Source organism: Prinia subflava, chromosome 18, assembly GCF_021018805.1.
Source record: "Prinia subflava isolate CZ2003 ecotype Zambia chromosome 18, Cam_Psub_1.2, whole genome shotgun sequence".
Classification (NCBI taxonomy): Eukaryota; Metazoa; Chordata; class Aves; order Passeriformes; family Cisticolidae; genus Prinia; species Prinia subflava.
The window spans coordinates 10,140,524-10,166,370 of NC_086264.1; the positions used below are offsets into that span (position 1 = coordinate 10,140,524).

The window sequence follows — 25,847 nt, forward strand, 5'->3', positions numbered from 1 at the left end:
GCTGATGGTGGAACAGAGCAGGATGGCTGCATGCAAAGGAGGGCTGGATGCCAGCCACAAGCAGGAAAATCAGTAATGTGAATTCACAGAATAATATCACAGTTTGGCCATAAAAAGCTGCAGCTCTCAGATTCCTAGCAGTATTATTTATGTCACATGGTATGTAGAAATGAGAGTGCTTAGAAGTAAAAGATATCTAAGGAACAGCCCCGATACAAAATGTGACTTGAGGGTACTGAGAAGATGGGGTTTACTTATTTATTTAATGGTTTGGTTTATGTACAGAAATTACTCAGGACACCTTGGAGAGCAGAGATCTGAAAATGAGTTTCTGCAGAAGCTCAAGACAAAGGAGCCTTGACAGATATTAAATGGATTCTAGTCACATGCCACTGCCAGAGGTTTCCTAGCACTTTGTGAAGACTGCCCCTTTTTTGCAGGCAGCAACATCCTCTTGTCTGACCTGACAGAATTTGGGATACGCAGCTTTGCTTTCATCAAAATGGTTCCAACTTGTGTGTGGATTGAGGGCAGTAAACGGGAACATGCTCAGTGCAGAAGCTCAGATCAGGGCCCTACAAATACCTCTAGTCTCTAGTTCAGCTGAGCACTCATCTCTAATACTGCAGTCTCAATGGGGAACTCCAGCAGGTTTTCTCCCCCTCTCAGGAGATGCCCTTTCCTTGGAGCCTAGGATCATCACTGATGTCCTCACAGGTACCCATCTTAACAAAGATGGAAAGCCTGCATAGACTTAGCACAGCTGCTAAATCTAGGGGTGGAGGCAGGGAAGAAAAGTTTAACTAAGTTTTCCTCCTTCACACAGGTCATTTGTCACAACCTTTTATAGCTAATAACCCCTCTGTAAAATTTATAAGCCAATTACAGAACAGGGAAATAATTCACTAATAGCCTATATAAGATGATTTAGAAATCTTGTAGGAAAAAACTCCAATATATTAAATGCCACAGGTTTCAGAAGCAAATGCTGTAGGTGACACTCTCTTTAAGACTTTTGAGTTCAGAAGGCCTAGATGTGTGCAAGATCTGTTTGAGCCTAGCCACTGCCACAGCTCTTCCATCAGAAACATCACTGCTGGGAGCTGGGGCCACCAGCCAGCTGCACGCAGCCTGTGCTGGAGCCTGTTTCCTTTTCATCTCTCAAGGGCTGCTGACAGAGTTCTCTATCCCTTGTGTAAGCCAACCCACAGGTAAATGAAGGACCTCATTTGCTTTTCCCAAAGCCACTATTTCGCCACAGAAGGTAATTCTGAGAAGCAGTGAAGATCATCCACTGGGCTACGCTGTCTCTCTCCCTCTTGCTTGGCACAGGGAGCATAAAGAAATCAGCCCAGATGCTGTATCACTGTCATTTCGGGAGTTCTCTAATGAATCCGAGCCCAGGCTGGAGCTTTAAAAGCCTGCAGTGGTGTGTCAGCATAAACAGCCACAACTGGTGTCATGTCAAGTGGTAACAAGGCCACTTGTGTTTTTACAAGCATCAGGCACTTGGCAGATCAAAATCAGCATCCTATCCAAGCCACCACAAGCCCTTTATCACCAGCAAGGAGAAACAATGCCCCGGCATGATTGCTGGTACTCGGGCCACTGATAGCAGGTCCAATTTCTCACAAGCTGTCCCTTAGTATGACAAAGGGACTAATAACCACCACACGTGGGGGTTTATCTTTTCTTTTTCCTCTTGTTGGTCCACTGGACATGGACCTGCTAATAGCTTTTTGGAACTCCTTTAAATAAACACAACTAATTACCCTGCACAATGATACCGTGGCTTACAGACAACTAATTACCTCGTGGAGGGCTTTCTTAACACGAACATTTCTTTGAAGAGGGGCCACGTCTAACACGGAGCAAATTTATTCAGCCTTTATGCTATCAGCTGGTACAAAAATGACACTGAATGCACAGCAGATCCAGACTGCACAACTTGAGCAGGCAAACTCTCCCAGGAGGCTGAAAAACAACACATGGAGTCCCCACACTCCAGAACATGTGCAGCTGCGTGGCTGCGCTGCCACGGCGCAGGCTGGCACTGTTGTGTAAATAAAGCTCTGCTTCCCTTCACTCACGTTTGCTAGATGTTGAACAGACAATCACCACTTGCTATGCCTTATGCCCTGACTACACGCCTTGCTGGAGGAATAATGGAAATCCTGGGCCAAAAAAAAACAAAAAAAAAAAAGGGGGAAAAAAAAGAAAAAAAGTGCACAGAACCGAACAGATGGACAACTTGAAAGAAAAGATACATTGGGAAAGTGTTCTACCAGTAGGATGAAGAAAAAAAGAAGTTAAGTGACTCACTGTATGTTATGTGGACAGCTGTGTTAGAGGCTGGAAACAAACTTAGGGTTTCCTGACACCCACTCCCTGCTTAGACAGGGATAGCACCAAACCAAAACAAATTTTTAAAAAATAGACTTTGCAGCCAGATATCTAACTAACAATACAGGTTCATATCAAATTATTCAAAGTGGATGTGACTGGATGCCTTTTTGTGCTCCTGCAAACCTAAAAAGACTTTGTTCTTTAAAGCAAGATACTGGGTGAGAGGATTTTTTAAGGTGTGCAGCCCCCCTCCTTCCCACTCCCTGCATAAACAGCAAATGAAAGCATTTGATTTGCAAGCATTTCTGGGCAGCCATGTCCTACAAAACAGGAGCTCCTTCTCCTCAGGGACAATATCCTGGAAGGATGAAGCAAGGACGCTTCTCAAACCACACTCATAATTATCCTTAGCATTAATAAGAGTTATATGCGTAAAAAGCAGCATATATCTTACTAAGCAAGTGAGAGTGGCAGATGAACTGATAGAAGAGGGCAGAATATCTGATTTGCAGCTATTAGCTGACCAGTCAAAATACTTGAGTAGAAATGTATGTTCAATTATACAGGTATTCAACTCTCAGACAGGTATTGTGACCACCTGCACCTCCACGAAGATCATGGTCCTTACCTTGCTGTTTGAAGCATTTGAGTCAATGGTCTTCATAAGAAAATTACCGTCTTTACAAAGGGACTTCAGAAATCTCCTGAAAGATGTTTTCTGCAATTCTCTAAGACTCTACCTCTCCCTTCACACAAGAGGATGATTTTTACAGAGAGCAAACTGAATAAGGAATCGGAAGCTCACGGTAGAACTGCAGCAGAAACAGCAGACAGAGAGATTTCTCAGGGACCAGGCTGACCCTGATGAGCAACTCCAGACAAAAAATCCAGTGCCTTGTCCCCCACGATGATTTTCAGAGGTGGTCACTTCAGTTATGTCTCTCCCTGCAGCAACAGCCAGCCCTGGCAGAGATGACACTCTCAGAGGGCTCCCCTTTACAAAAGAAACCATTACAGATGGCAGGATGGGCACACAGAATTCTGCCATGGAAGTCAGAAAAAATAAAAGGCATGAATGAGACGAAGAACAAGGGTGCAGCGTGTCCTGGGTTCCACAGCAGCCTTGGAGATGGGATCTCCTGCTGCAGGCCAGTGAACAGCACAAGATTTTGGGTACAAAGTGGCCAAACCAACCTTTGAGAGCCGTGCAATGTTAGGCACAAGGTCATGTGATGTCCTCGTTACAGTTATCATCACCCACCTCCATTTTGTACTGCCCAACTCTGATAACTCAAGTGACAACAGAGGAAGAATGGAATCTGGACAAGTTGATTAAAGGATGGAAAAACATGCCAATCCTGAAAGAGAGCTTCTGCTCAGAACCATCTTCTCTTTCTTTAAGCCTCTGATTTTCAGAACAATTTAAAGGAAACTTTATATACCTCCACAGCAGCAATACCCATGACCTAGTTAGTGATTCCCAAAGGAAACGCTGAAGTTTCTTATAGCATTTTTGTTACTCTTCTGCAAGGGAGATTAAAAGACCATCACAGAGCAGCCAACCCCGAACTTTTAAAAATCAGGAAGCAAATCCCTAAAATCATGGAATATCCTGAGTTGGAAGGGACCCACAAAGATCATAGAGCCCAACTCCTGCCCTGCACAGGACACTCCGGGATTCACACCCCGTGCCTGAGAGCTCTGCCAAACACTCCCTGAGCTCTATCAGGCTTGGTGCTGTGACCACTGCCCTGGGGAGCCTGTTCCAGGCTCAGCCACCCTTGGGGTGGAAAACTTTCCTCTGATACTGAACCTCCCTGACTCAGCTTCAGGCCATTCCCTCAGGTCCTGTCACTGATCACCAGAGCAGAGATCAGATCTCACTATTTCTTCTTAGTATCGTGTTTTGTCTTTTTCTCCTTTGCCCATTTGTGCAGGTGCCAGGTTCAAGCTTTCCTTTCTTAGAAGATGCCTTTTCTAAAACATAAAAATTAACACTGTTGAAGGATCTGAAACCTTCCAAAGAAGACAGCAGATAAAAACTCCATGTTAAAATGTAAGCTGGAGAACATGGATTGTCTTCTGAAGGCATGGTTCTCACTCATCAACCCTTCTGAGACACAGGAATGGGCAAGAGTCACCTGGGAGTTTTGGTCTCTTCAAATGAAATCCCGCTGCCTGAATCCCCAAAGCCAATGGCTGCACATGGAAAAAATGGGAATAAACAACTTTACACAGTCTGATACTATACTCCTGCTCTACTCGTCCTGTGTTAACCTACCTGTTGAGGTTACTGGGGTAGCAAATCATGTAGCACATTGATTTTTAGCTATTTTAAGTGAATGTAGGATTAATACGTGTATTTTTCCTTCAAAGAATGAAGTTGTAGAGGGCACAGCAAGACGTATTTTGTTCTGTCAAAGCAGTCTGTAAGTGGAACGGGAAACCTTTGCTTTCTGGTATTACAGACAGAGGCATGAAAAGAGAACAGGCTCCTGGAGCCTCCACACATGCAGGTGCCCCTGAGTGAGAGCAGAGTTCCATGCTCTGATCACAAGGCAGCACTGAAGGATGTCAAAACCACCACGGAGCCCCACGCCTGCAGGCAAGCAGTGACTTCCCTCTGCCTTTAACACTCATATCTTCAAATTTATAGCCCAAACAGGAGTCCAAAAATGGCCAACACGCTAAAACCTTCTTCCAGAAAGGGGAAAGGATCTGTTCCAATAGCCTGACTGTGTCTGAATCACTGGGAAACCAAATTCCCCAGAGGATGCAGCTCCACATGGGTGATTGGCATATTTGGTGCCTATGGACAGGCAGCCTGAAAGTTTGGCATTTGTTCCACACTTTAATTTCCTCAGGCTTTAGTACTGTAGATTCATACCTCAGAAGCTGTGACTCTTGGGGACAGCATACAATTCACAGAGGGGCTTTGCACCTTTCCTTTCCTCTTCCCTTTCTCTTCTGGATTTTTATGCAGGATTTTAATTCTTTTCCTTCCCTTTGCCCCCACCCCCAGCTGCTTTCAGTTGATACAAGAGAAAGTAGAGGTCACAGGAAGAGTGAAGACACATAATCTAATTTTCATTTTGTCCATTAATCATGCACGATTTCAGCCAGCCATTTAACAAGGTGGAACTCTAGAGTGATCACCCTCTAGAGTGATGGAGAAAAATTCACTCTAATTCCCATTGCTGCTTCACACTCCTGTTCATGCTGCACAGAGCAGCCTCTCCTTACAGAGAAAAATGGATCTACATGTCCTAAAAAACGTATGCTGTCCTGGAAGTCTTCTCAAGAGCTTTTTACTATATTTAAAAGTGTCAAGCTGAAGCTGTTGGTGCTTCATTTGTGGGTGGCTGGATTTTGGGGAGGTGTGGCTCAAAGCAAGCCAAATAGGAAGCTCTGTATTTTAATACATTTTGATATGAAGTTGTAACTATTGCTACACATTATTCTAGCTCACAAATCAGAAAGCCTAGAAGCAGTTTTGTGTCTGCACTCCTTATACACTCTCTGCTATTTGCCAGACTCCCACCATTCAGGATCAAATCCCCTAAAGTGAGACAATTCTGGAGATTACAGAGATGTGCACTAATCATATCTAAGGTCAAGGAGAGTCTATGCATTGGGCCCTGCACATCCACAGATGAGGCAGAAAAAGGCACCCTCATTCTCTGCTGGGGTTTGATGAGTACTGCAGCATTTGCTGTCTTGCAAGATGATGCCTCAGCCCCTCTGCAGTAACAGACATGAACTTCTCAGAATTAATTATCAGGGACAGTAGACACCTTCTCCACAAATCCATCTAAACACTGAAGCTTTATTAAATACACTGTGTTCCCTGGTCAAACGACATGGCTCTGATTTTCCTGCACAGGATGAGGTGGGATCTTGCTGCTGCCAAAGCTGAAAGCCCCAAATACAACATGACTAAGAACTGAATTGCCCTGTTTCCAGAGCTAAGGCAGGCTCCACATGCTAATTCTCTGCTAAGCCAAAGCATGGGGCTTTGATTTCCTAACCTCAGAATGTTATCTGGCTCTGGTGTAGGATTACCATTAGCTCTGTACATCTGTCCTTACAGTAGGGTCACTGTCACACCATATGTCACTTGAACAACCTTTATTTTTTCTAGATTTTCGTCTTTTTTAAAATCAGTGTTCATCTGGAAGAGCCTGGATTCCCTTGGCTTTCAAAATCTGCTTTGCATTGCTAATGCATGAGGCTGTAGGCAAAGTTGCATTAGTGAGACAGAGAAAGACACAGAGAGAGATACTAAAAACCTGCCAAGACAAAATGTTTTCAGGTTGCTCTTCCCTTCAATACTAACAAAAACCCCCACCCAACCGCCCAAACAAAACATCAGAGAAGGTTTATTCAATTTCCATACACCAAACTAATGACCTATTCCTTTTTTTTTCCTAAAATGCTTCTGCATAAGTTCATTATCCAGTGAATATTCCTGATTTGCAGAAGTGTAATAAGAGAGTCTGACCTAGAAAGAGCAGGTCAGGCTCCACATGGAAGCCATTACAGGGTGGTGAGACACAGCCTCAGTACACACAGGGTATGCCAATCTTTGATACAGGTTGAAAATCTCCTGCAAAATTAATGGACAATTAATTCTCCCTCTCCCCTCTCTAGTACTGTAGTAAGAGAAAGGGTCATCAGTCTCCAGATTGTCACTCTCTCAGAGGAACAACAAAAGAAAGAAATCAAGGGGTGTGGAGGAAGAAATGAAATTAGTCTTCCAGGATCAATGGCCTGGGACACTCTGAGGATTTTCTACTCCTGTAGTACCTTTCATCCTGAAGGAACTCAAACACCTCTCTAAATGATATAATGATACTCACATGAAGGCTGCAGCCAGTGAAAGGGAGCAGAGAAAACCAGGTCCATGCAGGTGGTGGTTTGACAGCTCCTGTGCCAGGAGGAACACAGGAACACCTACAGGAAATGCAGGTGTCTGCCCCAGAGGTTGAATAAGCCTGGATCTCACTATGTAACACACACTTGTGCAAGGGGACGTAGGGGAAAAGAAGATGACCAAAACACAGGGAAATCAGAGGAAAGAGGAAAGACAGCCATAGCCTGCTTCAGAGGAAAAGACATCAAGTCAAACCACATTTATAAGAAGCAAATGGAAACACTCCACAGCCACTCAGAAACAAAAGCAAGACCTGGAGAATTGTATTGAAGCTGAAAGGGAGATCCAGGGCACATTCCTGTTGTAGAGGAAGACAACAGAGCTTTTGCTACCAGCTTAAGAATGAGCAAGTCACAGCAGAGTTCAGACTCAAGATGAAGACGCTGAAGAAAAACGTCTTTTCTCTCACTGAAAATCACAACAGTTCCCTGCCTCACTTCTGTGCCTCATCTTCCACTGCTTTTCCAATGACAAAGTTCACCATTCATTCACGGAATGTAGACAAAAGAGCAGCATTAAATGCATCCCTCCCTGGGTATCCAGTGGATTAAGGGTGCTCCTGCAGCCCTGACTCAAAGTGTCTTTGGGCTCAGAAGTGTCATTGCTCATGCAAAGGGTTTTCAAACAAATTCAGCTACACTCAGATGCAGATACATCAAGAATTATCTGTTGTTGTTCCACCAAAGAGTAAATCCTCACCCAAGCCTCCATTTTTAAAAATGAGTCTTAACAGCTCATCTTCCAGTGCCTCTGGTATTTCCCTATCTCCTTGCAGTCTGGGGCACCCAGGTATGACTGTGATCTTCCCCATGATAGGATGGTAAGATACAAATGACACAGGAAGAGGCTACAGGTTGACCTCATTGTCAGATAAAATCCATTACGTGTGATTAAAACTTAACAAAATGCAGTCACTTTAAAAATTACTATCATGAAGCGCACCATGATTTACTGACTAAATGAATGAGAAATTTATCTGAATAAAACAGTCCTAGCCCTCCTGCATTAGCAACACATAAGTTGCTGATTGTGAGAGATCATTGCTTGCTGTTGGATGACTTACACACATTGATTTTTCCTAACAATACTAATTATCATAATAGCATCTCCACATACATGACATAAAGTTTCCTCTTAGCGAGAAAAAATTATTTCAGGCCTTTGGGTCCCAAACTGCAAAGAATAAAGATGGAAAGGAAGGATTTCCCAAACTACCTCCTTGCCTTTTATTATGCAGATCAAAGGTCCAACCCACTGGATCCTACTTAATCTCGAAGAGATGGGAACAACACTCAAGAAAGCAGAGGCATTGTGCAGTGAAGCTGTGATCACAGTGGGTTGTTTCTTGCATAGTGGTGATCTAATTTTGTGAGGCCAAACAAAGTCTTTGAGAAAGACGAATGCAATCCCAAAGAACAAGGGAAAAAAAAAACCCACCATTTCTCCAATTTCATTAAGATGCACAGGGGCAGACTGTGCAGTCCTTATGTAAGTGCTCCCATTGACTGAGGTTGTGTAGGTGTGAAATCTCTCACTAAGTTGAAAAGGAAAAGCACAGTCTATTAATAGGAAATTAAAAGTGGTGGAATAGATAAGAAAAATGGAGGAGAGAGAAAGAGAGACCACGTATTCTCAATTAACTGGAAATCAATCACAATAACCCATGTTCTTTTCTTTGAGAAATCTAAGAGGTGCTAAAAGACCACCTTAAAAAAACCCCAATGTCCTGCCATTCAGTGCCCTCTCCAGTACACGCATTTCAGACTTACCCTTTCTGTTCTCAAAAGACATTGACTTTTCTCCACTTTCTCCAAACAGCAAACAAAATAATCAAACAAAAGGCATCTTACAGGCTTACCTGTTTTTCAAACCAGGAGATTTTAACCAGAAGTGAGAGACCTGACAGAACAGATTCTACAGAAGGTAGCTAGCATGAGCAGCCAAAGACAAAGCTTCTGGAGGGAGTAATCTGCTTTAATACTGCCCACGTGCGAAACAGAAGTGAAAAGGAGACAGGAAACGTGATTTTGTGACAGTCCTGCTAAACTTGGGCTGGGTTTCTTATGAGATCCTCGATCCTCTCTAGGCAGTTCCTCACTACAGAGGAAGAGCTGCTAACAAGCTCCCACCGGGTGTAAATGAGGAAGCACCTGCTTGGAAGATGTGTTGCCACAGAGAGGCTGGTTTTGTCCCAGTGTGTAAGAAATGTTTGCAGGCTAATGCATACAAATGTTCCTCTCACACAAGGAAAAGGGGCTGAGTGTGAGGTGGGAGGACTCCAGAATGCAACAAGAGAACAAAGAACACAGGGACCGACAGATGGGTTCCTCTCCTTGTTAACAAATCTGCCTGCCTCCGACAGCACTAAGCTGGTGAGCACCAACATAAAGAGGGCAAGCTTCTCACTGCCCGTGAGGAATGAAATCTTTGCTGAGAGAGCAGAAGCCACATTCTTTAGCAAATTAGATGCATCAGGGATTTGGCAGAACCTCCTGAGCACAGGACTCCAAATCTGCACTTAACCACTTACTGGGACAGTCTTTCAAGAGGTACTGAGTGTTCCTACGATGGACACACACACGCTGCAACACTGGGAAATCTTTCTGGAGGGAACACACACACTGATAACACGATGCTCCAAGGTAGCATTAGGCATGAGCATTTAGAAATGCTTTGAAAAGCACCAGAAATAGGATCCACACAGATAAAATAGGAAGTCAGAAGTGAGAGGTACACCTTGCTGCTGAGCTGGAACACCCTCGGCATACAGGGAGCACAGACTGATCACCAGAGTGCACTCCTTCACACAGACACGGGTCAGGGAGATGTTGAGCTCAGAGCTTTGAGTGGATGCTGACACTGGTCCTGGCATCACTGCTCTGGGATCAGGTGGCCAAACCCTCTGCTGAGGCACAACCAGGTTGTAAGTCATACTGCTTTAGAGAAGGGACAAAAAAAACTCTGGTAATATGTTTCCAAAAAGGTAGACTAGCCACAAAGGAGTATGTAAACACAAATTTTAAAAGGGCTGTTTATTTCCACATGTAACTCCACAAAACAGTGATGTTCAGAACACTCCTGAGCTACAGTCGTGAACTGCAGTAAAGAAAGGTGGGTAAAAATGAGCCCCTAAAGATGGGACTATTAACTTTCCTTTGAAAATATGAGCCTTACTTGGTCCTAAGTTCCTGGCTGGAACATTAATCAGTATTTAATGACGTTCTCCTCAAGCAAAAGAGCTGGTATATATTCATGCTCCTGGGGCAAACAAACAGCCTCTTTCAGTGCCACCAAAATGTTCTTGGTGGGGAGGTGTAGGAGGGAGGACATTTGAGGAACACAGGGATTACAACAGAGCAGGGGGTTTTCTCTTTCTGGCAGTGCTCAGTCTCCAGACTTCTCTCTGTGCCTTTCTTCCTCTTCTGCCATTTCTTGCCCCTCACAGAGCAGCACAGAGAATTGTGGACACTCCGACTGTGGCATTCCTGATTTTCACTGTGCCACCCAAAATGAAGCTCTCACTGTGTGTAATCTTTAATTTGCTACAACGCCTCTGAGGTGGGCACTGCCTCTTCTGACTTGTGGCTCTGACATCCTCCACAGCAGCAGTACCTAGATTTTCTCCTCACAACGCTGGTTGTTTGTAACAGCTTGATCAGGTGCACAGCACTGCCTGAAGGAGAGCTGGGAAAGGATTGCCATGAGCTCCATTCCAAGAGCCATGAGCAGGGAAAGAGTCACCAACACATTAAAAAAAAAAAAAGGAGACTGCGGAAAAATAAAGAGAAGAACAAGATGGAGGTTGCTTTTAAGATAATGACAATCTACTTCGAAGCAGCATTTTTCATTCAAGGATACCCTATAACCTTTATCCTTATCAATTGATTATTTGATATGTTTTCTTCACTGCAAGATCCTTAACAGAGAGAAATCAGAGCAGAGGGAGAATGCAGGAAAAGAAAAGGAGGACCCTGTGAAGAAAAGGTGATCACTGTGGAACAGAAACTGTTAAAACCTACTTAACTGAGTTAGGCAGCAAAGACATTCCATCCTTCATGCAGTAAAGAGGGCACAGGGGAGGATACTAATTGTGCAAGAATAATTCCTGTTGCAAGAATATTTCTGTATGTACAATTAAACTCTTATAGAAGTACTACTGAAAAAAACAAATTTCAAGTTTGCTTGGAATTAAATCTCAGCTTGTATATGCCTCTACTTTGGAGGGAGAGGGAAAAAGAGATGGAAAGAGTTAATTTTTAATCCAGTCTCTTGTTCTCTTTACAAAGGGTGGGAAAGACAATGACACTATGCTTAAATTGAAAAATAAACTCCCAGGCTACCCAGAAAAGGCTTTCCTAGCAAAGGGATTTGCTAACAGTTTGTTTCCTGCAGAACAGAATAGTCAAAAGGCAATTTTAAATCTAATGTCGGCAGAGACACATGAAAAGACACCGAGGCTTAGAAATGCTGCTGAGGGTGGAAATGCAGCCTGAAAGGAGAGAGTTTGTTTCATCTCTTATAATCAGTACAGAGAGTAGGAAGGGCCCCAGACCTCAATAATCTAAAGTTCATTGTTATATGCCTGATGAAGGCTAATCATTCATTGATCTATGCACTTATATTCAGATCTTTAAATATTATAAGGACACCCCACCCATCTCCCTTAAAAAGGTTATTCTGTGAAAACAAGATAGGTCTGTGTTCAGATCCAAAACAATGCCAGAGAAAATAGAACAGGTTGGATTAGAATGAGGGTAAGGAAAATCCCCAGTATTACTTTATCTTATCATTATAAGATCCATAATTTCACGTGTTTTCCCTTCACTTTAATATTCTGAAGCCAAAAGGGGAAGGAGGATTCAAAGCTTTACTCTAAAAAGCAAACTCCTGTCCCAGATGGATACAGAACAGCTGGAAGTCAGGAATCTAAGAGTTCAGAAAACAGGAAGATAACTGCTATCTTATCCTGAACATGTATGAATTTTATGAGCTCATGATTTTAAAGCAATTCTAGAATTTCTGAATATTTCTGACCAGCAGTGTGTTGAGGCATGAGTTGACTTTTGTTTTAGACATTCAATATTTATGCATTTAAATACAGGAATATACATTCCTGTAAAATTAAGGTCTGATTAATGTTTGTGAAATGTCAAGAAGCAAATTGGCAAACTAAGAATTGTAGAAGGGAAATGAATAAACACAGGGCAAGAAGAATTCTAAATATCTACACTGCAGGAAAAGGTAAAGCTAAGGTCACATATGGACTTACAAAATTTACACAAGGACAAACTAAAGCTCAAATATTATTTAAGTGCAAGCTGTGATTCAATCTGCATCATGGCTGGGTAATGCAAGATCCCAGACTGGAGAAAAAGGAATCAGGGCAAGTCAAACCAAAATGCTCAGACAAGAGCTCTGCGAGTTTGGGCAACCAGAGGTGAGGTACTAAAGGCTAAATAAACTGCTCTCAAGGATAGGAACCTTACTCTTTGTCTTTGGAATGAGCCTTCTCTCAAAATAAAAATGGAAAATAACAAAATCTAACTCATGACCTGGAGTCACTGTCTGCATGGAAACAGGACCCTTTATTGGTTTGCAATAAACACAGAGAGTTACCAAGGCCAGGGACAATAAGAATTTGGTTATGGCTGGTACTGCTGGAGGCAGGTGGAACAGATCATGAGACTGGAAAGATAAAACTGATGATGCTAACTTGCATTTTCAGGAGAAAATGGCACAAAAATCCCACCAGGAAAGGGTAGCACTCTGTGTAAAAATATGCTGCTACTGGCTACAGACATTTCAAAACCACAGTGCTTCACAACTGCAGCTGTAATGAATTGATTGGCACACATTGAATCATTAAACTATTGGACCTTGCTAAATCACAGGACAAACTGCTCTTTATGTAGTAATCTAGATCATGTAAGAAGGAAAAGTGTAAAAAAAAGAAGTAAAATAGGGGACATTTAATATACACTTTGTGCAGTCAGCAATACAAATTTTCTGCTTCTAAAAATAATGTAGGACATTTTCTTTACAGATGTGAATAACACACACTATAAGTCTTCAAGAAACTTGACAAGAAGAAAATCACACAACAATGTATTTTTATAAATCTTAAACAAATGGGGAAGTTTCTATGAATCAAAGGGTTACCACTACAACTGTGTTTTTTAAAGTGGAAAAGACCAGTTATTCTGACACACTCTTTAGCAAAACAATGGAACAACTGGGAACAACTGGTTTCAGCTCTCTCCCAGCAATGACTTGGAGGATTTAACAGTGAATACTGGTCAGGTATTATATAATGGTTTCAGGAGAGTAGGTTTCACCAAAGAATTTCATAGAATCATAGAATCATTATTTAGGGCGGAAAAGACCTCTAAGATCACTTAGATCATTCTTTTTCTCCTTAAATATAATTTGTTAAATCATTGTGATTATTTAACAAAAACACACATTTTCACAAATCTCTGTCATACCCCAAAACTACAATGAAAGTAGAAACTATAAACTGACAGAAAGATACATTCACTTTACATTCAGAAATCTATTTCAAACTGAAGACTGCAATATTCTTATTTTTCATCTGTGACTATTAGCATGTAGCAAGTTGTAGAATTAGATAATCTGCATCAGTCTGTGTTTAACTTAACAATACCAACATTTTAAGCACTTTTGCAAAAACACATCAGCACATCTCACAATAATAAGCTTTCTCATTTTCCACAGGAAAATGCTTTTCGGGGAAGCAGGAGAGGAAGAAGGAAGAAGGAATATATTACAGTTAGAAACTTATTATTTCAACCTTTCTCGCCAAAATAAATCCCTTCAGTGTAGGCAAGTGGGTTCCACAAGTAGTAAAGGGACTTTGTGATGTCTACACAACAAGCAAGAAGTCCCTCATCCTGGATGGATCAATAAATGTGAATTGCACATAATATAAAACAAACTATGGCTCTGCCTTAAGTTTCTTCTTTGTATGTCACAGAAATTACTTCATATCTGGACTTGTTTATGGAAGAATGTCTAGTTATATCCAAATATCTATTTTTCCTACATTAAAAGAAAAAAAAAAAGAGAATCTGAGTGAGATTAGATATATGAAACCTTGGCTACCCATTCATATTGTGGAATTGTAGAGAGATATTAACATGAATTTCTCGATTTATGAAATGGAGGAGATGACATTAACTCTTTCATACAGGCAGTTAATCCCCTCAGCTGTTTCATGGGTCTTTAACAAAAGCACAGGAAAGAAAGAAGAAAGCATTAGGCAGCATGACCAAGCATCCTCTGCCTCTCAGATACAAACTGACAAATCTGTAGCTGTAATTACAGTCTGAGTTCCATGTCATTATTGCAGTATTTCTCTAGATAAGCCTTCCTAAAAAGAAGAGGCTTCAGATCACCTATGTCTAATAAAATAGGCAAGCAGAATTAATATAAAAATACGAACCTTTGAGCTGTCACCATATATCCTGAACCAAAACCAGGAGGGAGATGAACATTTCTTTTTGTTTTGCAATTAATTTTAAATAATATGTGATGTGCTCTGACCTGGCAAAGCTCCTACTTCTCCTTATTGGTTGATCCCCAAACTCTGTAAGCTGAAGGAATGACAAAATTTGCTGTATTTCTACATGTATTACAGTGTGAGTCACAGTTAAACCATGCTCAGAATGAAGTATTCCTTGTAGGTGGTGTGGAAACAGCTAATTTGGTGAAAAGCTGTTATGCTAAAATGATCAACCAACAATTCTATTAGTGTATTATACACTATCAGTGTGTATCAGACTTCTTGACATGTTTTGGTGGCACATAACTTCTGTGAAGGTACCACCTACTTTGGGAATTCATTATTAACTTCAAACTCTCAAAACAACATTTAGAAAATCTCTTCTTGAACTCCATGACACCAGTGGGCAGATCTTTACAGGGACTGCACAGTAAGAACACCCTGCTAACCCAGGAGGCGACAGGGCACTGATGTAACCACAATTCCAACTGGTTCCTAACTCATTACAAAATATTCCCCAAGCCTGGCAACTGCTGCACCAGAGCTTAGCATGGAATACATGTGAGACAGTGATGGCAAAGCTCGAGAGCCAACATGGCTTTAGCCTCTTGCTGAAAGACAAAATACTTTGGGTTGCTAAAGGCTGCTTGGAAGTCCCAGAATAAACCATCTCATCTCATCATCATGGTCCAAGCACCACTAAAAGCATTCCATTGTTCTTACTTTTTCTAGTCAAAACCAAAGGCACTCAGCATCCAAAATGTTCTTCCTTTGCTCCCAGAGCCAAAATGCCAAAAATGCTGTTTTAAAGCTGGTTTGATCTCTACCCCAAGAAGAAGGGACCAACTGCTCCACCTTTTTGCTATAATGCTAACTGCACTGTGGGAAACTAAGCCATGCAGTAGTTTGGTATCCACAACCACCAAGTTGAAAAAAAGGAAACAAACCCTCCAAGGAAGAGTGACTTCTGACCCCAAATTTCCCAGAGTGGCCCTAAGCACTCAACAGAAGAGGCACAGCCAAAGAGCAGTGAATTAACAACAGGTCTAAAGTATAATGCAACATGATTTCAGTTGTTTCTTAAAATAATCAGGCTCAAATACCACGTGAAAAATCCAAGCAGCATCTGCGATGACATTACACACTTTCCAGGAGAAAGAGGAGGCGAATAGAGGAGACTGGACAAAGAGGCACTAAGCCTTTGTATCAGCCTCTTGTTGTGCACTCACACTTACCTGAGCAAGGGCAGGGAGTGCTGCATACGCCAAGGGCTGGTTTATCATTCCCTTCTGCTTCATGATGAGCATGCGCTTCTGCTCCTCGCTCAGGTGCGCCATCTGAGCCGGCACCTGCGCCTGCTGCGACTGCTGCTGCTGGATGTACGGCATCATGGGGCTCTTGCCGGGGTTTGCCATCGGCGGGGTCATCCTCTGGCTCAGCTCGCTGTTGAAATGGGTCAGAGGTTTGGTGTTGCCATAAGAGAGCATGTTGGGCTGTTTGCTCAAGGAGTTTGTGACCAGGTTATTCGGCTGCTGGCCGATCATGTTCATGTGATTTTGAGGGAGGTAGTTATTAACTGCGGTCTTCTGGGGATTGTTTGCCATAGGAGGCACTATTGGGTTTTGGTTGTTAAAGGCTTGAGAATACATCATTGGACTATTTGGTTTGTCTGCACCGAAGGCTCCTCCGTAGGGACTGGATGGAGGCCCCACCGGCGACCAGCTCGAGGGCTGATTTGGGTGCTGTTGCTGCTTCTGCTGCATGAGCTTGGCTCTCTGCTGCTGCTGGGCTGCCATCTGCTTCAGCTGCTCGGCCGGGGACAGGTCGGCGCCGGGCAGGCTCACCGGGCCCGACCCCGCCACGGCCGAGGCCGCGTTCATCAGGAAGCCGTTCCCGGAGCGTGCCGGCGCCTGCCCGGGCGTGTGCGCCTGCCCGGGCGTCTGAGGGGACGGCACAAGGCAGTTTGCAGGTGACCCAGCAGGGACTGGGGCCGGAGGAGCGCTGGATGCAGAGGCTGCGCTGGAGCCGGTGGAGGTGTTGGAAAAGGGGGGACCGGAAGAAGATGGTCTGACCTGGGGAGACCCTAAGGGGACATGAGCGAATGGAGAATGGGATGGATCGCTTTTGACGCTCGCACTCTCCTGAGTCTCCGTGGCAGGCCGGGGAAATTCGGGCTCCTTCTTCTCTTCAAAGTCCTCATTGAACAAATCTTGTATATCATCCTCAGGGACGGTGTTTGCCAGCTCATCTATGAGCTCCTGCCACTCCTGATCATTTAGGTTAATGTCTGAGAAGAGCTTGTTCTGATTCGAAAGAGATGTTTCGGAAGTGTCTATGCAGTTGGAGTCATCCAAAGGCTCTTGCTTTAGTTCCTTGTTCTGCAGGATGTTAAAGCTCTCATCCAGCTCGCTGCAGCCATTAACAGGGAGCTTTATCTCAGAAAGCCCACCATTTTCACCCAGGTCTTCTAGACCACTCCTGTGAGTTCCACTGTTCTGCAGGGGCAGGGGAGCTTTCATGTCAAGCTGGTGGAGAGGAGAAACAGCAGGCAAAGGCAAATTAATGGGCAAGTTGTTGATTGCCTCAATGCCTGGCACATCCTTTCGAGTCCGCTTGCTGGTTGGAGAAAAGTTCCCATCACAAACTCCGTTCTGCTGGTCTCCATTGAGAGGTGAACGTGCGCCTTCCAACTTCCTTTTGACTGTCTCTTGAAGCTTAAAGAAAACAAGAGGAAAGAAAAAAATTAACCATTTACAGATGCAAAAGAAGTGCTCATGAGCACTGTGATAAGATACTCCTCATCAAGCCAGTGACAATAAGTTTAAAATTGATTAGGCAGTTTCTCTGATTTCATTCTTATGCCTTGATCAATTTGAAAACGCAGTCTAAAAACCCCCAAACAACCAAACACCTCCACCTGTCCCAAACCAAACCTTCCCTTGACTAGGAAATCAGAACTGTAAAATACGGCTGTGCTTTCCAAGCTGAGTCTGTGCTAACTTCCAAGAAACTTAGGGAGCAACTTGACTAATTCAACATTTTAGTGCCTAATACAGGGATGAGATTTAAACAGTTTTCCTAACACAGTAAGGAGTCTTAAACTGGAACAAAAAAAAAGAAAAGAGGAATCACTAAAATTTACTACTCACTCCGAATTTTTTTTTTTTTTGTTGGAAGTTTCTAGAAGCTTTTTAAAAAATAACTGCAATATAATTGATTGACTACTTATATTGAAATGTGTGAAAAAAAATTAACATAGTTTCATTTGATTAGCCCTGTGTTCTTGGCTAACATATTGAGAATCCCTTTTAAGGGAGAAAAAAATATATCCACCCTAGAAAATAGAAGGCACTTTGCATAAATGTTAACTCAGTCAAATAACAAAAAAAAGGAAATCAGCTATGTGCTAGGAACTAACATAAAACATAAATAGCTAACAGAAATAACAGCAAGCCAAGTCTACAGAAGAGCAAATAAATTGGAATATAAGATTTTTTTAAAAAAGAGGATATTAACATCAGCTTTAAGTCAGGTTATAGAAGCACAGCAAAGAACTGTAGCAAGCCACAGTCCTCCCCACTCACACCCAAGCTGAGTCCTTTACTTATGTACGAGGCTAAAAAAAGCATCTCTCTTCAGCTAAGGCAAAAAACAATAGTGGGGAGGGGAGGAAGCAAAGAGGTCACAGCTCTAGCAAACGCCTTCAGGACACACTTGCATCCTTGATACTAGAACAATAGAAGACAAAATACTGAAAGATTTTATCAGCTTTTAAAGTATTCTTACTGGTAGGAAAGTCCCAGATACGCAGCTCCCACCCCTTCCCTAACCTAGAGGTCCTCAACCTTCTTTCTTCTCACAATCCAGACCCCATTTATTTCTCCCATCCCAGAGGGCAGGTTCCCCTTTCATCCCGTGTGTGAGACGGGCAAGCAAACCCGTCTCTTGCCCAGGTTTTGGAGGGAGTGGCTGTGGGAAGGCTGTGCCCTTGTCGTGCCCCTCGGGCCAGCCTGGCCTCTTTCAGCACACAGTGCAGGGGGATGTGACCGGCACAGGCACTGCTGAGCAGGAACGGGACACCAAGGCACGGGTGAGGCTGCTCCTTGCAGAGAAGCAAGCAGAAAGGCCAGGCTATGAGTCTAAGCAGACCATCAATTCCTTGATTTGCACTGGAGCAATGTGGGAAAACAATTAACATGTGAATAAGAGTCCCCAGTGGGTCACTGTTGGCATAAGTGACCCAGACTTTGCTGCCTGCTCTGCCTTGCACAAAGCCAGTGTTTGCCAAGCCTCCCGCAGGCAGAAATTCCTGCACCCTTGTGGCTTCTGTGGTGCCACATAGGCCAGCTGCTCTGTAACCACAGCCTCTGCCACATGGCCAGTCTCCTCCTCTGGTGACTGGTCCTAAAACCCTGAATTTGGAGAGCTGTGGATGTTCATCTTGGAGATGACAAAGTTCTGGGCAGACCTTTACAGCATCTTCCAGTACCCAAAGGGCCTACGAGAGAGCTGGAGAAGGACTTTCTGCAGGTGATAGGACAAGGGGTAATGGCCTCAAACTGACAGAGAGTGGGTTTAGATTAGATATTAGGAAGAAATTCTTTCCTGTGAGGATGGTGATGCGCTGGCACAGGCTGACCAGACAAGCTGTGGATGTCCCATCCCTGGAAGCAGGGACTGTTGACACCAAAAATAAAAGGAAAATATCAAAATCAAAGTAAAATATTGAAATAACCCCCTTCCAGCTTCATAAGCCTTTATCTTTATTCACACAAAATATTTGGCTCATGACTCTCCATTCCACTGCAGTTTTCTACCCCAAAGCACAGGAGGGTGAAGCAGGACTCTCGATTCTTTATATGCCTTTGGAAAAACTCCAGCTGCAGAGTGAGAAAAGGTCAAATTTTGGCAGGTTGACTTTTTAAATGGCTTTCAGTTGGAGGAGAGGCAGGGGGACAGAGGCTGTGCATGCAAACACACACCGACCCAAAGAGCCTCCTGCAGCCCACCCCAAAATGCTGCGCGGAGGTCTCGGACACACCGTGACAGACCCAGTAGATAAACAGGAGTGTGTGGAGGCTGTCAGCAGGGCTTTCATCTGTGAGGAGAAGCTGCTCCGCTTCGTCTCCCCAGCAGCGATTCATTTTTCAAAAGCAATGAGACAGAGGTACTGTTGTTATAGCAACAGCCGAGCCACTCGCAGCCCATCCTCCACCGCAGAGCTGCCTGCGGTGGGGGCTGCTCCAGGCCCACACGGGAGTGACCGGGGCTGTGGCAGCACAACATCCCTCCACTGCTCCTTAAAAAAATATAAAAAACACAACACAAAAACCAGAGGGAGGTGGGGAAGGAGAGGCTGAATTCTCTCTTATGGCAGTAGAAGCTGGACATGATTCACAGGGTAACACAGGTCCACTTCTCCTCTGTGAGGCCCTCATAAGGAGGCTGATGTCACTTTTACAGATGTTTTTCTGTACCAGCTTCATGTAGCCACCGACTTTTCTCTCCCTAGGGCAGCTCCAGCCACTTCTATACAAGACAAGGGCAACAATTCTGAGAGGTCTGGTCCACTTGGCTCCCCAGCTCTGCTGAATGTGCCCTGCTCTGGAGCTGTCTTGGCTCCCTGTGGGAAAGGAGAGAAACCAGCCAAAGCCCAAAGTCCATCCCCTCAGAGGATGTGCATGTTTACAAAAAAACAAGGGCTATTATCTTCTCCACATGCTCTTCTGTCACTCTTTCTGTTAAAAACTGATCTATTCAGTTCTTCATGTTGAATCAGTCTGGCTCATCAGCCATCATGACCTTCAGTTCCTTTCCATGAAATGAATTCAAGTCTTGGGCCTTTCTCCAGGGTTTCTACTCCCCCTTGCACCAGTGTGTCTGAGTTTGCCCCCCTTTCTTCTCCCTTCTTCTCCAGAAAGATCTTGATACTTCTCTACCTCCAACAGGGATTACTTACCATGAGCTCTGCCAAATATCACCCCAATTCAGCAGTCTCCAGCCTGCACCCTAAAGACTGAGTCAAGTCTGCTACCTAACTTCTTGTGCCGCACTCAAATCCTATCAACAATTTAGGAAGTGTCCCAGGGGTGGCTGTGAAGTGACACTAAGCAAGTGGATTTGACATGACAGCGTCTAAGATCAGTAAGGAATAATCAGCATTGCCATTTGCATGCCAGAAATTCACCACTTGAAAGGGCTTTTTGCACACACCTCCTTGCTGTATCACCTCTGTGCTGCCACTCAAAAGTCAGTGTTGCCAGAGCACCACTGCCTGAGGTACAGCCACATCTTGTCACCTGTGGTTTAAGTCCACCAGCTCCACAGTGGCCTCCCAATGACACCTGCAGTGTCCTGCAGAGCTGGTGGGGAGCAGAGGACAGCCTTTCAAAATCCCCTGTTGGAGCTGGACTCACACAAGCAGCCAAGGAATATGAAGGTGAGTTACAGATCACCACTTCCCACAAATGAAAGTATTTCACACATCCAACCACTTCCCTACTATCTTAATTCCTTCATGCTGCTGAAAGCCTGGCACTGAGGCCTGATACCTCTCTGGATAAGGCCTGATGTAGCAAATTGATTTTGGAGCACAAATGCTCATTTAAAACACGTGCTGTGTTTCTCCATGCTAGGCCTGGCTGCCCAGCTCTCACTGGCCAGGGCAATGTTTCAAATATACAGGAAACTCACGTTGTGAAATCTGTCTGAAGTTGGTAAAATCTCGTCCTGCCAACCTAGCCAGCAACCTCTTCATCTCTGCAGGCTCACAGAGTAACCTCTGCCTCAGGAAAGGGGTCAGCCTTCTGCCCCTTACCCTGCAAAGGCCTGTGGGGTCTCTTGTCATCACCCTTGGTTTTGCCGTCAGTCACCAGAAGAACAAAATACCTCCCAGTAGTAGTAAAACTATGATCAAGGCACTGGGTAAACCTGCAAGAGTTAGCAGAGAGGAAAACAATGCACTTCCTCATATTTTAGCCAGTCAGACAGGAAGGGTTGCTCTCTGAAGAGTGAGAGTAAAGAGGCCTGGATGCAAAGCTGGCAGCACAGGCCCCTTGCTAGAGCTGCCTGCCAGCTGTCAGGGCACCAGCAGGAACTGGATCACACTGGGAGATCAAGCACAGAACAGGGGAGAAGGGAACAAAAAAAGGCACTGCATCAGAGCAGAACAGCAACAGCACTGGGGAAGTCAAACCAGGTAAATTCTGTGACTCCACCTGCCCTCAGTCAGCCCGGTAAGGATGCTGGTGTGTGATACAGCAGCTTGAGAAAAGCTGAGTGCAAAGACATTGCACAGCAAGTTTAAGTGAACTTTAGAGCATGAATTATTTCATGAATGGGATGTTGCTATCACTGTCTAAGAGCCTTCCTGCCCAAGTGTATGATCTACATGGTTTACTCCTCTTCAGATCTAATTTAATCCCACTTTGGCCCAACGGGATAAACACTGGCAAAGCACTAACCTCATTGCTTTGGGAGTGCCAGCACTGCTCCATCTGTGCAAAAGTCTTAGGAAGGTGCTAAGAGCCTACAAGCTCAACTACTGAGCTGGCAGTGCCTGCTCCTGCCTCTCACACCCAGCAGTCGAGCTCTGCTCTCTCTGAAGGTGTCCTTGCAGATGGCATGAGCTGCATTTTCAAGGTGCATTAGGAGGATTTAGTCAGGCAGCCTCCAATTGACTTGTCTGGGAGTTGTTCTGGTAAGTCTTCACCCTTTCCAATTTGCTTTGTATCTGGACAGAGGAGAGGGTAATGATAAAAAGCAGACACTGGAGATTATTAAAGCTGTGTCTGCCAAAGAACTACAAATCAGGGTAGAAAAGAAATGCAGGAACCTCTTGTGTTTTAAACTAAGAAGCAGCAAAACAACACACACAGAGTAGTTGCACATGCACCACAGCTACTCAGTAGCTCTTTAAACAGGGTATGTGACACGAGGAATGGTTTCCTGGGGAAAATCTTGTCCCAGTTCATCCTTGGATGAGCACAAATCGTGCTGATGGCATCCTGCCTGCCTAGCAAAGGGGGATGTGAGACATGAAAGCATTGCTGTCCTCTGCAAAGGAGGAGCAGCTCTGTGACACAGCCTCTCCTTTCTGTGTCATTAAGGCACCCAGTAGGATGTGAGCTCTGTTCCTGACTTCAGAACTGACAGACTAAAACCTTGTCTCACTGATGTAAGGGAAAAGCCCTTCCTGTGCTTAGGGCAAGCAAATTACCTTCCAGCTGCTTGCAAAATACCGCCATGGCACAATCTACATACATAATATATCACTCCAGAATATTCTCAGAGAAACTCCCAAGAAAGAGCCGGAAGAGATGGTGCAGGCATGACAGTTGTCCCCTGATGACACCAGATTTCCATGGACTGTGAGTTTCTACTGGATCTCTTTTACTACCAAAGCCTGTCTAGTGCATGATCTCTAGGAGACAGATAGCAAGTGACAGAAGGCTGAACTCAGAAATGGCACAGTTGTGTTCCGTTCATATCAGTGGTGTGAACTCCCAACACAGTCACCTCATGGCAACATAGCCACTTACTCCACAGGTGCATGAAGCAGCACCTTCCACCTCCTCAGATCAGTGTGGACTGAGTAATTTCAGGGATTCTTCCACATGGCCAAGTTCAAGTTCACGCTTTTTGAAGCAAATTGTTTCATACAACTGGCAAAGGTAGGAAATGAGAGCCACGTAGTCTGTACACTGTCCCTGTTCAAGCCCACACATTTTAGTCACCCTCCTGGGGTAACATCACACATCAGTCATACTGTGCTCAAACAAAATGGTGAATTTGGCCTCCTCTTCCCCATCTGTTCCCTGTGCCTGAATGGGCAGCGTGGCTGAGGACATGGGTCAGCTGAAGATTGCTCTATAAGGACAAATACCTTTAAAGGAGGGCAGGATATCCAAGTACAGATTGAACAATTAATAACACAGTGAGCATTGCAAAGAAGACCCAAGCATGGGGGAAGGAGAGAGAAATGAATGTTTGGCATGGTAATTAATCCTCATATTTTTTCTACATTTTAATTGTTTGCATAGTAATGAGACGTCTTTTGGGGAAAGGGAAAAAAAATCCAACATGGGACAGATGAGTTTGGAAATAAGTTTGTGCTAAGCTACTGACCATTTAAAAAATAAATAATAAAATCAAATAACTGAAAATCCCAAAATAGAACAGAGACAGCTTTTTCCCTCAGTCAAACAATTTGCTGATCAGCACAATCAGCTTGATCCATCTCTAGAAAAAAAGAGTAATGCAGGAACTTGTTGTCTGTCTTGACTTTGCCTATCTCTTGAAGAGAACACAGGCAGCAGCAGCAGCAGTTTTGAAAGACTCCTGCACAAAACCCATGGCTCAATCCTGAATTGAAGATTGCTGGAAAGAATTTGCTGGAATTGAGGTCTGGAAAGAGTATCCTGTTCCAACCTCCCTGCCATGGGCAGGGACAACAGCCCACACCAGGGTGTTTAGGGCCCCATCCAAGCTGGCCTTGAACACACCCAGGGTGAATCCTCACACTCACCCAAGCTGAATCCTCACACTCACCCAGGGTGAATTAAGCTCACTAGGAATTAGGGATGCATTGATAAGGTCATTTCTTCAGCATCCAAATTTCTTCAGAGATAGACACTATGTCTGATGGAACAACTCCTATTTGCATTAATTTTTTGGCTTCAATACAAGTTATAGCCAATACTGGGAAAAAATAAAAAAGCAGGATCACTGAAGATCTGTGAAGACTCAAGGAATCAAAGGACTGTATAGGATGCCCCAAACATATTCTAGTTATTCTGAGCACAGTTTGGGAGCTATTTGCCATGGGCTAAAGGCCTGACAGCACTGAACAGCAGATTTGGCCTAAATATGGCCATACAAACTTTAGCTCTTTGAGGCCTCAGTACCTCCAGCTCAAGCTGACCTCAGGTCCCACAAAGGCACGCAGTACAACTAATGGAAAAGCACTCCTGCTCTCCCAGCTCCCAGCAATTCCCAGAGTCACAGACTCACAAAGCTGGACCTGCTGTGTGGTGTGAACTGCAAATGTTCTATTTAAGTCCACTGATGAAGTGTAAAGAAAAAAAATTTAAGCAAATGAAGGCCCTGATTCAGCACAATATTTAGCACATGGTTCACCTCGAGTACATTATGCAACCAAAAATACAAAGAATGGTTTGTGCAATGAATGACAACATCAGACCAAGACCTTTCCTCAGGTCTTCTTTATTTCATCCACAGCAGCTGTCTCCATCCCAGAATAAGCCTCTTCCTCTCTCCCATCCTACTCTGAATATGCTGAATATACACAGTGCTGAACACATGGCAGCAATGGCAGGAGGATTCCCAAATCCCAGAGTTGTGTCAGGTTTTGGGATCTCTCCACACAAACCAAAAAGATTACCAGGGGAAAGGTGGGCACTCTTCTGGGTCACATTCCCTCTTAGCTGTGCCCATGCACCACACTACAGCCAGGCACTTTTACCCATCTGTGTATTTTGAAAACAGCCCTCCAAGGGAAGGAATTGCAACACATAATGCCATAGATGTCTGTACATTCCCAGTGTACACAACACTGGTGGGTTTTTTTTTTTCACTTTTTTCCTTTTGCTGTCAAAAAAATTCCCTGCTTTTTCCACAGAATTGCAAACACGAACATGTAGTCACTGCCCATGATACTCACATGGGTTTTAATCTCAGCACTCTCTGCATGCTAAGCATATATTAGCAGCTAATTAAAATTAATTTTAGACTTCAAGTCCCATTCACCACTGAAAGTTTGTGCCCTTAACAGTGCTAAATAAGTGCAAGACAATAAAGCACTGACTGTAGGTAAAGACCAGAGAACACTACACAGAGAACACTACAGTTCTTTCCTAAACCCCTTGAAGCACTAGACATCACAATTTGCTGTTAGATAAGCCACAGAAATGCATTAGAAACCCGTGTGAATTCATACAATGGACTTGCACTAATCTTATTTTTCTTTTTCTCTTTCCCTCCTTTTTCTCCTGTTGTAGGAATGATAAGCCACCTAGTACTAAGTGC

The 25,847-nt window shown here is 43.9% G+C and overlaps 1 protein-coding gene across 4 annotated transcripts in view; it reads right to left on the minus strand.

The window, feature by feature from the left end:
- The window catches only part of MAML3 (mastermind like transcriptional coactivator 3), a 202,605-nt gene that overhangs the window by 48,341 nt on the left and 128,417 nt on the right, over positions 1–25,847 (minus strand). For all 4 annotated transcript variants that reach the window (XM_063414983.1, XM_063414981.1, XM_063414979.1 and 1 more), the window contains one exon: positions 16,037–17,515. In XM_063414983.1, coding sequence (XP_063271053.1) covers positions 16,037–17,320 — 1,284 coding nt within the window. In that variant the 5' untranslated portion in view covers positions 17,321–17,515. The remainder of the gene's footprint in view (positions 1–16,036; positions 17,516–25,847) is intronic.